Source organism: Mercenaria mercenaria, unplaced genomic scaffold (assembly GCF_021730395.1).
Source record: "Mercenaria mercenaria strain notata unplaced genomic scaffold, MADL_Memer_1 contig_149, whole genome shotgun sequence".
NCBI lineage: Eukaryota > Metazoa > Mollusca > Bivalvia > Venerida > Veneridae > Mercenaria > Mercenaria mercenaria.
The window spans coordinates 61868-77635 of record NW_026459468.1 but is presented as its reverse complement, the minus strand read 5'-3'; the positions used below and the strand labels follow the sequence as shown (position 1 = coordinate 77635).

The following is a 15768-nucleotide window of genomic DNA, read 5'->3' as shown; positions in this document are numbered from 1 at the left end:
CTGGACAACTCGAGTGTATATTGAGGTCTTGTGCATATTTACTTCTCTCAGAAATAGATTTTGAAGAGCATTTGTATTAAATAATTAGTTATGAATCTGTTTGTCAAATTTTGCGGTCCTACACGCAACACTAATATATCTTTCAGTTATATAAGCAGCTGATTGAAGATGTAAGAACGATTAAATTCAGAGCAGGAATTGAAAGGGCTGGAATTCTTCTTTGTGGTCCTGTGCAGTCAGGCAAGTCGTCTCTTATCAACTCAATATTCAGCATAAGCGAAGGAAGGCCAGCACACGTGTCACCTGCATTTGCATTAGAGAGGAGCGTTACATTACAGGTATCAACTATGTAACTATAAGGGATGGGGTGGTTGTGGTGGTGGGAGGGGGACGCATTAAGTAATGTCATGAGAAATAGCAAACACTCAATTATTTCAAAAAACTGATTGATAGACTCGGTCTCTTCACCATTTAACACCTATAGTTTGAATTGTGATAAACATATTAAAAGCTATCAACGGCACTGGTACAGTGCTGCTGGACATACAGACACTGTGTTGAATACCCGTCGTGATTATCACACTAGCCATAGCTTTCGACGCAGACGCGTTGGATAAATATGGCCGGCAGATTACATTACGGTAAGTTACCGTATTTTGTCACGTTTGAACTAAAACAACCAGTGAGACAGGAGCCCACATGTGTACTTTTCTAGCCACAAACACTTGTTCAGTGCAATTCTTTGTCATTAATGTAAACACTTCTGTACACTTTGACGAGGGAGTGCCGTCTTTGCAGAATTTCCACCAAAAATGGTAAAATATTGCACATTTCGACCCCTCAGCACTTTTGCATCAAACAGTAAGTATGCCACCGTCAAGCAACAACTATATCTTAGTAATCGGTGAATTTTCATTGCAGAAATATAAAATAATCGACAAAAATGATTCCAACTCAGTGTGCGGTGGGTACAGTTGCAACGCATTATGGTGTATCTTGTTTCTTTAATGTTGTTACCTTGTTGTAATTTGTATTATCATCGACAATTTCTAAATGTCTAAAAGAAATATCTAAATCCAAAGTTTGGAGTTACTTGGCGGCAATATATATGTAAATAATTTTTAATACTGTAAGGAGAAATATGGCTCAAATCACGGCGTGTAGTCAATACGGCGGCTATATGTCCAAAAAAACTTACCATTTTTAAAGAAATGTATTATGATACCTATATCCGATCTGATGCATTTGCACTAATGTCTCAGTGTTGCAATTTCGCGTACTTACGTTTAACGTAATTTTCAGCAATTGTTTATATTCATGCTGGCTCGCCTCGACGAGACAATATTACGATATGACTTAACTATGAAAACTCAATTTCTTCTTTTACAAAGAGTATGTCAGCAGCCCCAAACAAAATGTCGGTCCGTTTACAAGAAAAGACCAGTCAATAGCTGGCATACAAAAGACCTTTAAGGCCGCGGTCATCTTTAATAAACTAAAAGAGCTCAAAGACAGGCAAAGGACCGATCCGTCGCAAGCAGAATATAACATCAATAGCTTCTCCCTAATTGCAAAAATGAGCTTAACAGTTAGTGAAACTTGTGGTAACTGAGCCAGCTGAGCACTTAGACGCTTGCATATTTTAAACCAATCCATCATGATCTCACAGTGGAAATATTTTAGGGACTGGATGCCTGTTTTATTCATTGTAGACATAACTTGACATTCGGTGGAATCACTGACATTTTCCACTATTTTGACCTTGATTTTGATTTGATCGTTACTAATTTGTTTTAGGTTCATTGTGAAACAAGTTATTTCAAATTAGATTAATCACTCTCGACACCTCATTCCTGGTGATATCCATCGCCATGAGTGCGTATCAGGGGAAGCCTGTTTCCTTTTTAATGCTGAGTTCCATGCAAGGGAATTCTGGTACCATTCTTACGTCTTTGTTATGACGCAGCCAGGGATTGAACCCACGACATTGTGCACTATAAAAGTTCATAGACCTTTTTTCAATGGCACATCATTTTGAGTTCCATCCCTGCCCTCCTATAGCAAGAGCTAACCGAGCGACTTTCTAGCTTTTTTGAAAACTGTGTTTGTTTGTTTTGAAATGGCATTCATGTTAAAGGGAGACAATGTTTTGAGAATATTTCAAGTATATAGTCGTACAGGACAATAAGACACAACAATTATTGAACAGGTAGATTATTTGGAAAGAAATTTGTATGGTAATATACTTCTAAATCTCAATTCACATAAACTTGTAAATGTTATGTTTAAGTAAACTATATGTAGTGACTGATCTTATTTTCAAAAATGAATTTTGGGTCAGAATACCTTTAAGCGCACTGTGGCAATATCCTGTAGTTGTAGAATGTAGAACATTCACTCTGACCTAACTGTTGACAATAACAGGCTTAACCGGATATTTTCCTGTTTATCTCAACACTAGATAAATAAAAAGTATCACCCACGTGGGTTATCTGAAACTTCCATCTTCTGCTGTTGCTGAAACATGATATCAGCGCATGTGCTAATTTATACGTGCACATCGTCTTTTTTCTTACATGGCCAAATTTATCGATGTTTGTGTGACACACGACGAGACCAAGGGCATCAACACATGGGCTACCGCGGCCAAGTCGTTACGCTGACTTCAATTTATTTGCCTTACAAATGAAGGCTCGAAAAGTCGCGCTTTAAGATAGAATTCTACGAGGGTCCCGCAAAAAGTTCTTTCACTAATGGGCTTCCGTAGTTATTTAGATTTTAAAACACGTCGTTGCACTAGAATAAATACACAGACCAATTTACTTGTCACATTGTAAAATGGAGTATTGGGCTTGTTATAGATTTAAAGCAAATGTTTGATGAAGGTGGTATATATATACCAAGCTATTTCAATGCGCAAAGTTTTTAATTGGGTTAAATCTTTTAAAGCTGGGAAATTATCTGCCGAAGATGATACCCGTTTTGGTAGGCCTAAAATCTTTGTTACGCCTTCTAACAAGTGCGATGCTAAGTCTTTTTAGGCTTCTGAAAAGGTGGAAGTTGTAAACCATTCGCCTTGTTTACCTGACCTGAGTCACTGTTTTTTTGTATTTCCAAGGAATAAGAAAATGATTTCTGAAAAAGAAAAAAATGTCCGGAAGTTCTCTTGGCAGCACCATTTATCAGTGTCTCAAAAAGATACAAAAAGAAGACTATTTTGACGCCTTAGAAAAATAAGGTTGTAAGTTCAAAAATGCTATTTTGAGAAAACACGAAAAAACTACCTACAAAGAAAAAAATCCATTTTACGTAAAAACATTAGATTGTCTTAGAAGCATAAATCGGATGCATTTGATAAAACACTTAAACACTTATATGGTCAAAAGAAATAAGTAAATAATGCTCGAAAAGTGAAAATTACTTTTTAATTTTAGAGAAAATGCAGGAAGTCATGCGATGTAATAAGGTCGTAACTGCCACATACGATCTTATTTCTAATATTACACATTATTCAAACTTTTGATCAAGTCGTAACTGCTACTTCTGGCCACTTCGCAAAGTTTATGGTTGAAATTCAATAGCTTACTGTAGTACTTCAGTATAAGAGTAATGTACGCATAGTAAGCGCATGACCCAAGTTATAGGTATAATTTTTGGTCTGTCGCCATTATAACATTTAATTTCAAACAAATTGAAACAATATTAATGACCACTCAAACGAAAAGTACAGTACACTTATCAATCTTTCTTATTTGAAATTTTTAATCATTAAGAACTTCGAATGCAAACAGTATTTTCTGAAAATATTGAACAACATTAAATTTTAAGAAAACTTTAATATACAAAATACCAATTTCATTTAAGATTATATAAAGATTCTTTCACCGTTTGTAGGTGCAGATGGGAATTTCCACCTCGAGTGTAACTGTTTAGGCGGTTACGAGGCTCCAGTCGAGTAACCGTGTAAAAAGTTGCCCGAGAGCCGGATATTCCCATCTGCACCTACAACCAGTGAAAGAATCGTTTTTTTTTGCATACCATATTAAAGAAATAAAAATAGAAGCCAATGTCCGTAAACAGGAAAGACGTCATGACGTTTCAAAGACAAATAACAATGTTTAGTTCCGGTTTTGTTTTATCTGTTGCAGCGTAACGTTATGAATTTTTGATATAATAACGTTTTTTGTACCGAGTAATATACTATAAGAAAACAAACGGAACTGTCAAGGTATCGGATTTTTATACGCCCGAAGGGACGTATTATGTTATGGTCGGGGTGTCCGTCTGTCCGTCCGTTAGCAATTTCGTGCCAGCTCTGTAACTCTTGAACCCCTTGAAGGATTTCGAAGAAACTTGACACAAATGCTCACTACACCAAGACGACGCGCAGAAGGCATGTTTTGGATGTGTCATTTCAAGGTCAATGTCACACTTAGGGGTCATAAGTCATATGAGTGTGTTTCGTGTTCGCTCTGTAACTCTTGAACTGCTCGAAGGGTTGCAACGAAACTTGGCACAAATGTTCACCACACTGAGACGACGTGCAGAGCGCTTGTTTCGGATGACTAGCTCCAAGGTCTAGGTCACACTTAGGAGTGAAAGGTCATATGAGTGTGTTTCGTGTCTGCTCTGTAACTCTTGAACTGTTTGAATGATTTCAAAGAAACTTGGCACAAATGTTCACCACACTGAGGCGACGTGCAGAGCGCATGAACTGTTTGAATGATTTCAAAGAAACTTGGCACAAATGTTCACCACACTGAGGCGACTTGCAGAGCGCATGAACTGTTTGTATGATTTCAAAGAAACTTGGCACAAATGTTCACCACACTGAGGCGACGTGCAGAGCGCATGTTCTGGATGACTTGCTTTAAAGTCAAGGTCACACTTAGGGGTCAAATGTCATATATGACTTTGCTTTGTGTATATTGCTCTGCATTGCAGTGCTCTTGTTTTTATTTTGCAGATCCATTTTTGTTCTCTTACAATAATTTTTGTTTTTGAATTACTTCCCTTTTTTGTTACTATAAATAGCTTATTTTGAAACTTTTTTATTATTGGCCGTAGGTAAAAACCGAGACCACTTTTCTGTGGTATAACATGGATGGTACATCCAAGTTTTAGATCTATTTTGACATAACTCTACCAGGTACTGATAAGAATTTTTTATGGACTTAGAATTTTTTTTGGAATTTCTTCTTTTTTGTTGTTCCTGTCCTTTGGGCTTCAACAGTCACGTTCTTTAAATTTTACTCCCATCCTATGATGTAATCCTTCGGGCGTATATTGCCCCGCTTGGCGGCGCTCTTGTTATTCCGTTTTAATGTAATAAAATGTAAATTGCTACATATATGTAGTTCGTAATACGTCATTTACAGCACGAGTGTCATTTTACATCCCGCGGTGTAAGATGGATTTTTCCAGAACTGATAAAAATACCGGACATTCCCGTCTGGTATGCTAGAAACATACACAGTTGGGCTCAGATATAATATAGGGCATCTCTGAGCCTTTAACAATATTCCTTACACTCTTCTTCAATTATATTGTGATTACAGTAAAACACCTTTCTCACAATATTTAAATCAATAGAAAAAAAAGTGAAAGTTTTTGAAAACAGATATTTTATAAGATCTTTGTATTTCTGCTCAGAATTTGGAAGGAAGGATTTGTACAAATTTACAGTCGGTAACTTAATATATAGGTTTTACAACACTTCTTCTACTTCCAGAGGCAGTGATGTCAAACATTTTTCATTTAGAGTCTAACTCGTATTTATAATGTATACAATTTGGCTCATCCTTTCGCTACTGAAAACTATGTATTTTATTCCACTCAACCGGCGATCCATCAGATGTTATGCTTCTGTTCAAAATAGTATCATCAGACAAAAGTTTGAAGTCGATTATATCCGACTGAACTACGTCCTTGACATTAAACTTTGGTTTTGTTTGTTTACTGTTCCGTAAAGTATGGATCCATCCATCAGGAGTGAAAATATCTTGCAGTTTCGTGTAACGTTCAATCTGAGCTTGCACTGTGTCACCCTCCATTTGTGTCACCGGACCAACTCTCAAAATGAAACATACTCCCATGAAAAAAAAAACTCTTTTGAACTAACTGATTTAAAACTTAGAAAATATTATTTTCTAATAAAATTTTGTCATTTTGTAACATTCTCATTCATATTTAGGAATAAGCAAATTAGTTAATTAAAATAAAAATTCTGCTACATTTTGAAACCATTTTTATTGTTTTATTACCAAAACTGACCAAGATATGGCTGATTATCATCTATATGGTTGTCCTTTTCAAAAATGAACAGTTGCCATGGAAATAGTGAAATCAGGTATAGTTCAAAAGAATTTTTCATGGGAACATTTTTCATTTTGAAAGAACTGGTCCTGTCAAACAATTTGGAACTTTTGAAAAAAAGGTCTAGGGGGTGTATGGTAGACCTTATTGCCCGTCCCCCCGCCCCATCCACGCCCCCCACCCCACACACACATACACACCTATAAGTATCAAATATCTTTTAGATCTACTTACTTAAGAAATGTTGAAGGAAAAGTTGTAAACATGTGATTTTAATTTCAAAATGAAGCAAAGAGATTTTTCAAGATTCAAAATATTCGGATAGATATCATTTGGTGCAGCATGCCAGCTCAGCTGTTCCTTTATGTATATCCATATTGATTTATATAAAACATATCACGTTTGTTTCTTTCACAAAAAATAGTAAGACTTGCAAGCAGCGCATTTAGAGGCTAGAATGGAATTTATTTGCTGATACGACCTTCTTTTACGAAATACCTCTTCTTTATGGTTACAATGAAAAGGTCATAAGTAGCAGATACGACCTTCTTCTTCGACATTCCCTTTAAGTATGATTGAAAAGAAATGGCCGTAAGTAGCAGTTACGACCTTCTTTTACGAACTCGCTATATCACTTTTTATTTAAGACCTTTTTCTGATTCAAATTTGGTCAACATAATCTATTACTATTGGCCTAATACAAGGTCTATTACATGCGTCTTTTTATGCAGCTTCCGAATATGTATGGGTCATATAAGGTCGTAACGACCTTATTTTTCTAAGGCGTCGATTTATCTGCTTTTCGCGGTTGGGTAAAATAGTTACAAAAATATGTTTCGGTAAAGGGGGAATAATTTTGAAGGTTTGAAACAGAAATAAATTTTAATAAAAACATAGCAATTAAGAAATTCGAACCAAATGACATAACATTTTGCAGGACCCTCGTATCATTGAAAGAAGCCATCCAGCCAGCGGTTCTACACAGGTACTCGCCTGTAGCTTAAAATATTGATCAGAGTGGAACATTCTTCCACAGTGAAAAGACGAAAAGCTGAAAATACAACCAAGCAGAATAATATCAGACACAGTTAGATAGAGTCTGTTCTTGAGAGGGTTTCTCTATAATTGTGCTGGTGTGACGATAAACCAAACAAGAAGCAAAGACAAAAAGGTCTGTTTAGAGGAGTGAAGAATATTGCCTTGTATTTCTATACAATGACGTAACGTGCGTCGACGCGCCGGTAAGGCATCTGCTGCAGGAACGCGCCATAATGGACACTTACGATGGCCGCGAAAAGTTTTATTGTATGAATGCATAGAATTTCCTTTATATACTGTAAGGGTATATCGTGTCAAATTAATTGTAATTGGTACAACTTCACTGTAGTCTTGAAGTCACATTTCCGTTCCTGGTACGCAACATTGCTGCTCGTGTAATGACATCATATCTGGTGATTAGGTCCGTGATAATACCAAGCTTCCACTGGTTTCTCGGGGCGTCGTCCTGAATTTGTACGATATCACCAACTTCGACCATATATTTGTTGTTTTGTGTACGTCTCACTCAATCATAATTGTCCGGGGTAGTTGGTGATCTTCTTTCCATGGTAGTTTTGCAACGTATCGTTCATCTTTGAAATCAATGATGTTCTTCTGGCAAGTTTCAAGTAAGTCTGAAGTACAGACTCAAGTTTCCAGAACCACTATAGGCTGAAAAGAATGGGTGAACCTGTGATGACATTCATGATGTACTGTGTTGCTCACTACCGGCGACCGAAAATGGACTGTACAGGAGGTATTCTGTCTTAGATTTCACAGCTGGCGGTCCGCTATCTGTAACAACATTGTTTTGAACGATGTCCCAGTACTTATCAGCTCCAATCAAAAGTGAAGTATCAAATGCACCATCCTCTGTTACTGTGTCAGCTAGCTTCACACCTTGTAGATATAGACACGAAACGCTGCAGGTTTTGCAATAAAACAGTCATTGTAGGGACTACTAGGACGTTGATTGGTATCTTGGCACTGCATTCGGTTAGCAGGTTTACTGTGTCTGACAGTCTGTGAGGAAGAAACATGTATTACTTCATTTCCGATACGCTGTTGCTTATTTGCAAATTCTTCCTTAATGAGTTACCTATATACGCCCTCGTAATACAAGATATTTGCATCGGGGATACGTCTCCCACAACTGTTTTTCGTAATAATGGTCATTAGGACACTAGGTGTGAATGTAAGATAGCCCACTGTTCTGTTGAACTGGTACTGGGCAGGTTTGAAGGGTGATACCGGTATTGTTGGATCATTGATATACTTCTCACTCGAACTCTTAATACAGATGCTTGGATGATGCTTCCTTCGACAGTGGCGGCACTGGAAGTTTGAATGGCAAGATGACTCCTGGTAACTTCCTACAGAATTAAAACATAAGTATTTTCTTTTAACACTGTCTATTCTATCTGCAAAAGAACTTATCTTGGTGCAGAAAGTGGCACTGCGATCATCACCAAAAAGTGGATAGGACGTTCGTACATTTTTGCAATCATGTTGTTTCTTTTTTTCTCTGGACACCGTCTAGCTTTGACTTTGTACCTGTATGGAACGTATGAACTTCTGAGGTGTGGATAGGCAGGACAACTCTCTTTTTTTCATCGCTGCCCACAAGGTAAGTAGCTGCAATGTCTTTGGTCACGAGTAATGTTGCATCTAAGTTCCACCGGAATTTTACTTTGATGTACGGAACTAGTAGGCTAGCATTGACAGAGTGATGCAATACATTTGATATATCACTTTAATAGTCCGAAACGTTCTTGTAGCAGGTCTACAGCCTTGAGATAGCATGCATAACTGGAAACCCTCGATAGCTTGTGCAGCACCGTCAGCACCGTCAGTGAGCAGAAATAGCTAAATGTCTGTACTTCGGAAGGTGACAAGTTGCAATGCACTGTAGACTCGACAGAATCCCCAAAACGCCTGACAGTCTGGTATATTACCACTGAATGTAGGAAAATTAAACTAAGTTATGAAACTGAATTTCTGTCCCGTACGTTCCTTTTCAGATCATACGCATGGGCATCATCCGGCAGTGGCGGCCTGGTACTCTGTTTTATGTGCGAATGTAAGTTCCGTACCTGAAGTTGCAGGTTTAACATCAGTATCGAACATCTCGCTCTCTAAATCTCTACCGTCTGTTTGTATCTAAATCTTCTCATTTATCGCTTCCAACATCTTATGCTTTGCCTCTTTCGCCGGAAGTATTGTTTTAAACTCCTCGATATTTTCAGCATTTTCTTCGGCGGCCTTACTTTTTTACAAATAGCGAACAGTAACAGCTTTTTGGTCATCTCATGCCTGCTTAAGTGTTTGCAGATTCATTTCAGTTTTTGTCACGGCACCAACAATGTTAAGAGGAGTGAAGAATACATTTTTGTGTATAGATCATTTTCGTACTTGCTGGCATCACATATAGCTTGGTGCAGTGTACTTGTTCATTATTGCAATCTGCTTTGAGGGGAGAGTTTTAATGTCTGTAATAGAATCTGCCCGTTTTTAAATAAATGTAACAAAAGTTTTGACAGATTCTTCTTTTGCAGAGTCTGATGCTTCCTCAATTTCACCCACAAGTGTAGCCAGGGATACATGTTTGCAATTTTACAATTATAAAGAATGTCATCCACTATTTTTTCAAATGTTTCTCTCTGCTTTCTGAAAGTTGGACATTGAAAGACATAATGCTCAAAAGTTTCTTAGGTGTTACATTTGACAAGTCTTTGATGAGTTTATTTTTGTTTTTGACCAGTGATTTTACAGCCTGCTATGACTGCACAGTAGTTGATTTATTATAGAGCGGCTGTTTTCGCCTTAATATGTTGATCACATTTATGGTAGCCATCTCTGGTGAATCCTAATACCTAGATGTGTTTTCAAATCTTCTATAGGCGGAGGTAATACAATGTCAATACAATGACGTTACGTACGTCGACGCGCCGGAAAATCGTCTGCTGACTGAATGAGCCATAATGGATACTCCACTTTCCAACAACATTAATACAGCCACCAGGCATATCTTGACCTTTTAGAGTGGCATTTTCCTGCCAGTGTTTATTTTCATGTGCATAACAACTTCTTGCCTTAAAACCGCATACTTTGGGTTTTCTAAGTAAAGCCGTTATAGTCCCATCTGTTTTGTTTTACCTTATTTAAAACATATATGTATATGTAAAATAATCGATGATTTGAATATCGTATGTAGCAAACGTTCTGTCGGACGGATCGATGAACAGCTGTATTTTGAGCTCCGATTTTGAACCGGCTAAGATATTTTCTCAGACTTTCACAGAGTATAAAAAATGATGATATAACGACGGCTGAACAATGCTGTTCAGGACAGACCTATTTCTACATTAATCAACTTTGGTGGGAAAGACTCTCTCTCCTCCCTCCCTCAGGTGGCACGTTTTTTAAATAAAAAAGAATATAGCATGTTACATTACGTTATATTTAAAACACAGTGCAAGATACTATTTTTACCTAAATACCGTTGCATAAAGATGCAGGAATTTGACTAAATATAATATTGCAGCTGCTACTTACTGACATAAATATATATTTAAGCGACTAATCTGCGAACTTTAGCTAAAGTGATTTGTCTTTAAAATTGAAGTTTATTTATATTATGACATTGGAGCACAATGTTTTAATTCTAGTCTATCTCACAAAATGGTAAAATCAAGAACACACATGTCTGAGTCGGGAACCGAATCCAGATTGCCTCGGAAACAAAAACTTTCCTTATTGCTAGACAAATAGACCACAGAGGAATGTGTACGTAACGGCCGTTTATTTAAAGCTTTATAGTAAAAAGTACAGAATAAAACAAATAATTCTCATGTTTTTCTACAATGTAGAATTTGCCTGTAACTAAGTTTCAAGCCTTCTTTAGAAATAAAGCGGTACCTGATCTCGTACATGTTTCGTTTTACTTTGTTGTCGTAGCCAGTCATTTTTAAAACAAGATCCAAATTTGGCCTCGATACTGTTCCATTCAATTTAATAACTACTTCATGTAAGTGTGTCTATGGTCTTTAAAAGTGGCTTTTACAGTTGGAATTTAATCCTTGTTTTCCTTTTTCATTTCAAACTTTTGAAATGGTCATATTGTCTCTTTATTGTTTCAGTATATAAAAGCCCCTGACGATTGTGCTTTTAAGAATTTTGAAATCAGAGACACAGCTGGATTATCGGAAGGGCAAGGACTAGGTTTCAACATTGAGGATTTAGAGTACGCCTTGAATGGAAACATCAAAGCAGGTTATGAGGTAATCTTGTAACTACATACAGAACTTTCATTTATGAATATAAATGCAGTTGATATACACGAACTTTGAACTGATACGCACTACTTTCTGCAAATTTACTTATTGTGATTTTCATTAAGACAAGCACATTTCTACAACAAAGCGATTTTTCTATTCATTTAATATTTGTTTAGGTAATACTTCGTAAACTAAGTCAATGACAAAGCCAGTATCATAACAAAAACACAATTGTTAGTTTTCTGTGCACACATTAAAATCAATTTTAAATAGTACAACTTTTATTTTCTAGTTTAAAGGTGGAGTGCCAATACAGGAAACAGATCCGTATTTCGCAGATTCTCCGTCCAAAGAAGACAAATCCCATTGTTTGGTTATTGTACTAGACGTTAGACTCTTAGATTTGATTACAGACAGAATTTCTAACAAGTTTAGGCAAGTCGTGAGAGAAACGATTAGTAAAGGTAAAAATACAGTTGAAGAACTTCATCAAATCTTATAGAAGCAAACAATGAAATTAAAAAGAAAAAAATGCAACCAGCCTTTCGTGCAACAAAATCTTTAAATGTCCAGATATTGTTGTGATATTTTAAACGCTTCTCAACCTCTTTGCTTGTTAACTCAGCCTCATTTCTTGTTAATACAAATCTACAGCCTTGATGACAGATATTATATATAGCTCTTGAAAGGTATGCCTTAGTTTTAGAAAATCGCTATTCGAAACATTGGTTTACATTCTTTATCTTTATTCTCAACACGTACAGAACTGAACAAGAGTTAATATATATTTTATCTGATATCTATGCTAATCTAAGATGAATAATGATTGAAAATTGAGATTATTCTGCGGCAAGTTGTAAGCTTTTCATCTCAACAAGCATTTACACAGAGAGATATTATTAAGGATAAGAAAAAATAGATTACTTAGTATTACAATAAAGAAGAGCGAAAGGCGGCATATAGTAATCGAACCGTCCTTCCGCCTGTATGTCGTTCGTATGCATGTATACCCATACCATTTGCTTGTCCAGAGCATAACTTAAAAACTATGTAAAGAATTGACATCAACATTGAGTATTGATAAATGAGGAGGAATAAAGTACACACTACTCTTGCTCCAATTATTTTCACTCTTTTCATGTTTCCATGTTTGTGCATTTTCTCAGTTATAAGAGAAGATAATGCAACAAAACTTTTATTAAAATTAGAGGATTATTAGACGAAGTGCAATGCCAGGAAGCAAAACTCCAGAACAAGAACTTTTTGAACTGTCTTCCTAGATCTAAATTTTCTGCACTGGAACATGTGTAAATGTTGAGTTTTGCTCAAACTGGGGCTAGAGGGTGAGGACGGTAACATGCATTTCCACTACAATCTATGAACAGACTCAGTCATACCGAGCCTTTAACATTTTTATTTTTTGTGTTGAGCGACCTGTTCAGTTTCCACTATTTCTATTTTAGAAACTTTTGGATTAAGGGCAATTTGAAGTAGAGCTAACCTAACTGCGCTAAAAGAGTAGTGTGTACGTAGCCTACAATGTCCAATTAAAACAAAAATAAGGGTATTTTGTATTATATATGTTGGACTTTAGACAGTGAAGGTTTGCATATTCTGTATCACAGAAACACTTCAGGGGCATATGTCAACTTACAGTGAAAGATTTTATTTTTCTTTAATTTTAGGAGTTCCTATTGTTCTTATTCTTACAAAGATCGACAAGATATACCCATATCTCCGGAAGGACATCAAATACCTATTTCACAGCAGCATAGTCGATACTGCTGTGACGAAAGCAGAACATATTTTAGGAATTCAAAAGAAGAACATACATCCAGTCGTCAATTTCACTGATGATACGGAGGTGGAACCAGTTAAATGCATTCCTATCTTACTTGCGCTGAAACAAATCCTTCACTACGCGTCTGATCACATTAAGTTTCGTTTAAATGAGTGAATATAGAAAAACAATTTAACTGCTTTTCAGTAGAGAAAGAATATATTACATGATAAATTTATACACATATATAAAATCATCTCTTAGTTAGATAATTCAGAATAAACAGCATTCACTCCATTTTAAAGCTGTTTGAAAGCACCTACAATCTAGTGGTCATTTGCTGTTTACGATGAACAAAAATACTTGTGGTCATGAACCCGCTCCCTACATCTCATTTGGTTCTGTCAACTTTCTGTTAAATTTAAAACGATTGAGCATTTATGTGGAGAGCATAGAAAAGGTTTTTGTACATTTTCAGCATGTTTTTGTATTTAAAACGCTCCTTACCATCAGTGACCTTTCATATCATAAGATAGGAAAGAGAGACAATATTCGATTCAAATTTTAGATTAGAACCTACTTATATATCTTTGGTATCAATCGACGGGTCTGCAATCTTTCCATTAAATAATATTGACATTGCGATATTTTTCGATGAGAAATCTATAACTTATAAAAATCAATCATTTTTCCTCTGTGGAAAGATACCTGCTTTATACGTATATGTCATAGGGCGGCGGATAATTACATTTTGTGCTACACGATGACTGTTTAATATAACACTCTTTTTTGGTACCCTAGGCGTGCGCGATATAGAGCGGATATCCAGTGCAAGTTAAATAAAATATGCTGAAATTGTAACAAATATGGTCTATGATTTTCACCTACGCTCTGTCCGTTTTGAAAAGCTAAAAGATACTGGCTTACAGTTGGAAGAGACGGATTAAAGGTGTGTGTGTGTGTGTATGTGTGGTGGGGTGGGAGGGGGTCTAGAGTGTTTGTGACAATAACCATGCAGACTTTGATAAATGGGTGTCTATGGACACATTTACAGTCATTAAATATATCAGTGAACTTCATATTTACCTTTAAAGGGCAATTTTAACCAGATTTATACCTATTTACATTGATTCATAAAACACATGTAAAATGAATGTTTCCCGTTCGAACCCATGTAGTGATATAAGTAGCCCGCTGTTCGAATAATTTAGCAGACGTTTATACATATGCATACACACACATTAATATCTCATCCGCTCTTAGTCATATTTTCTAATGATATTACAACAAATATTATTCTGTAGATTCTGATTTACTTCGCTTACATTTTCAGTGGAGTGCACAATACACATATATGCAGGCATTGCCTTGCAATTTAGATACTGAAGATATGTTACTTATAAACCATTTCATATTTAGACAAGTGTCCCTCATAATTGGAAAGTATACAAACACAAAAAAAATATTAAAAAAATGGTCAAGTCACAATTATCTCAGTATGCAAGTTAAACTTACTTATCACACACTTCTAGATCTATACTACACTATATATAACAGAAATCAAGTGATACAATAAACAGTCAACCATATAATTAAAAGGTCCTTAGAAGCAGAAACAACTATCCTACGGCGACGATATATGGTCAAATGAGGAGAATGAGTATAATGTATTTGTCAATCGAAGCAGATCCTAGGCCGACAGTATTTTTCCGAATGTTGACAATATCTTTAGACCACTGTTCAGTCACATGATTCATTCAGCGAGCTTTTAATTTCGTGTTCGAATCGTCACCAACTTATTGTCTATTATGTTTAATCAACTAATAGTTTCCCACAAGTTCTGAAACAGTGCGTCTGAAACAGTGCGTAGACTTCAGGAAGCGAGGAAAATACATTTAATATGAGGCTTTGTTTCAACTTATTAGTATATCCTCAACTAAGTTTTTCTAAAATGAATATACACTCTATACAAGAAAAAAAAACGATATATAATTCATTTAAAAATGCTTCAGAAAGGACTATCTTTAAAAAGAAAGATAATTGGCGCATATTAGATCAGTCCATAAAACATGAAATTGTGTATGTATCTCCATGATACAAACTATCATATTGAGCATACAACACCCTTGTTCTACTTTCCCCTTCAACTTCCTCCCAAACCCCCATCCCTGTTTTACCCCTTACCACTCCCCCCCCCCTCTATCTATATTGGGCATAAATTTATATGTACTTGATAGATTTTTGAAGCAACCCGTCTGTAATATTTTTCCATTACGGCTTCTTTATATTGTGGGCCTGCTTTGCAAATGCGTGGCTCCCAGGCTGTGTTTTTGGTGTTCTGTGCTTCTGAGAAATCTA

The 15768-nt window shown here is 36.2% G+C and overlaps 1 protein-coding gene across 1 annotated transcript; it reads left to right on the top strand.

The window, feature by feature from the left end:
* Positions 1 to 146: 146 nt before the first annotated feature.
* On the top strand, positions 147 to 14052 carry LOC123526540 (interferon-induced protein 44-like; the record flags this gene model as incomplete). The annotated part of the gene is made up of 4 exons (XM_053532560.1): positions 147 to 338; positions 11493 to 11633; positions 11923 to 12094; positions 13316 to 14052. Coding segments are annotated over 4 exons (777 nt in total), but the record flags the coding sequence as incomplete, so codon positions are not given.
* Between the last annotated feature and the right edge of the window lie 1716 nt (positions 14053 to 15768).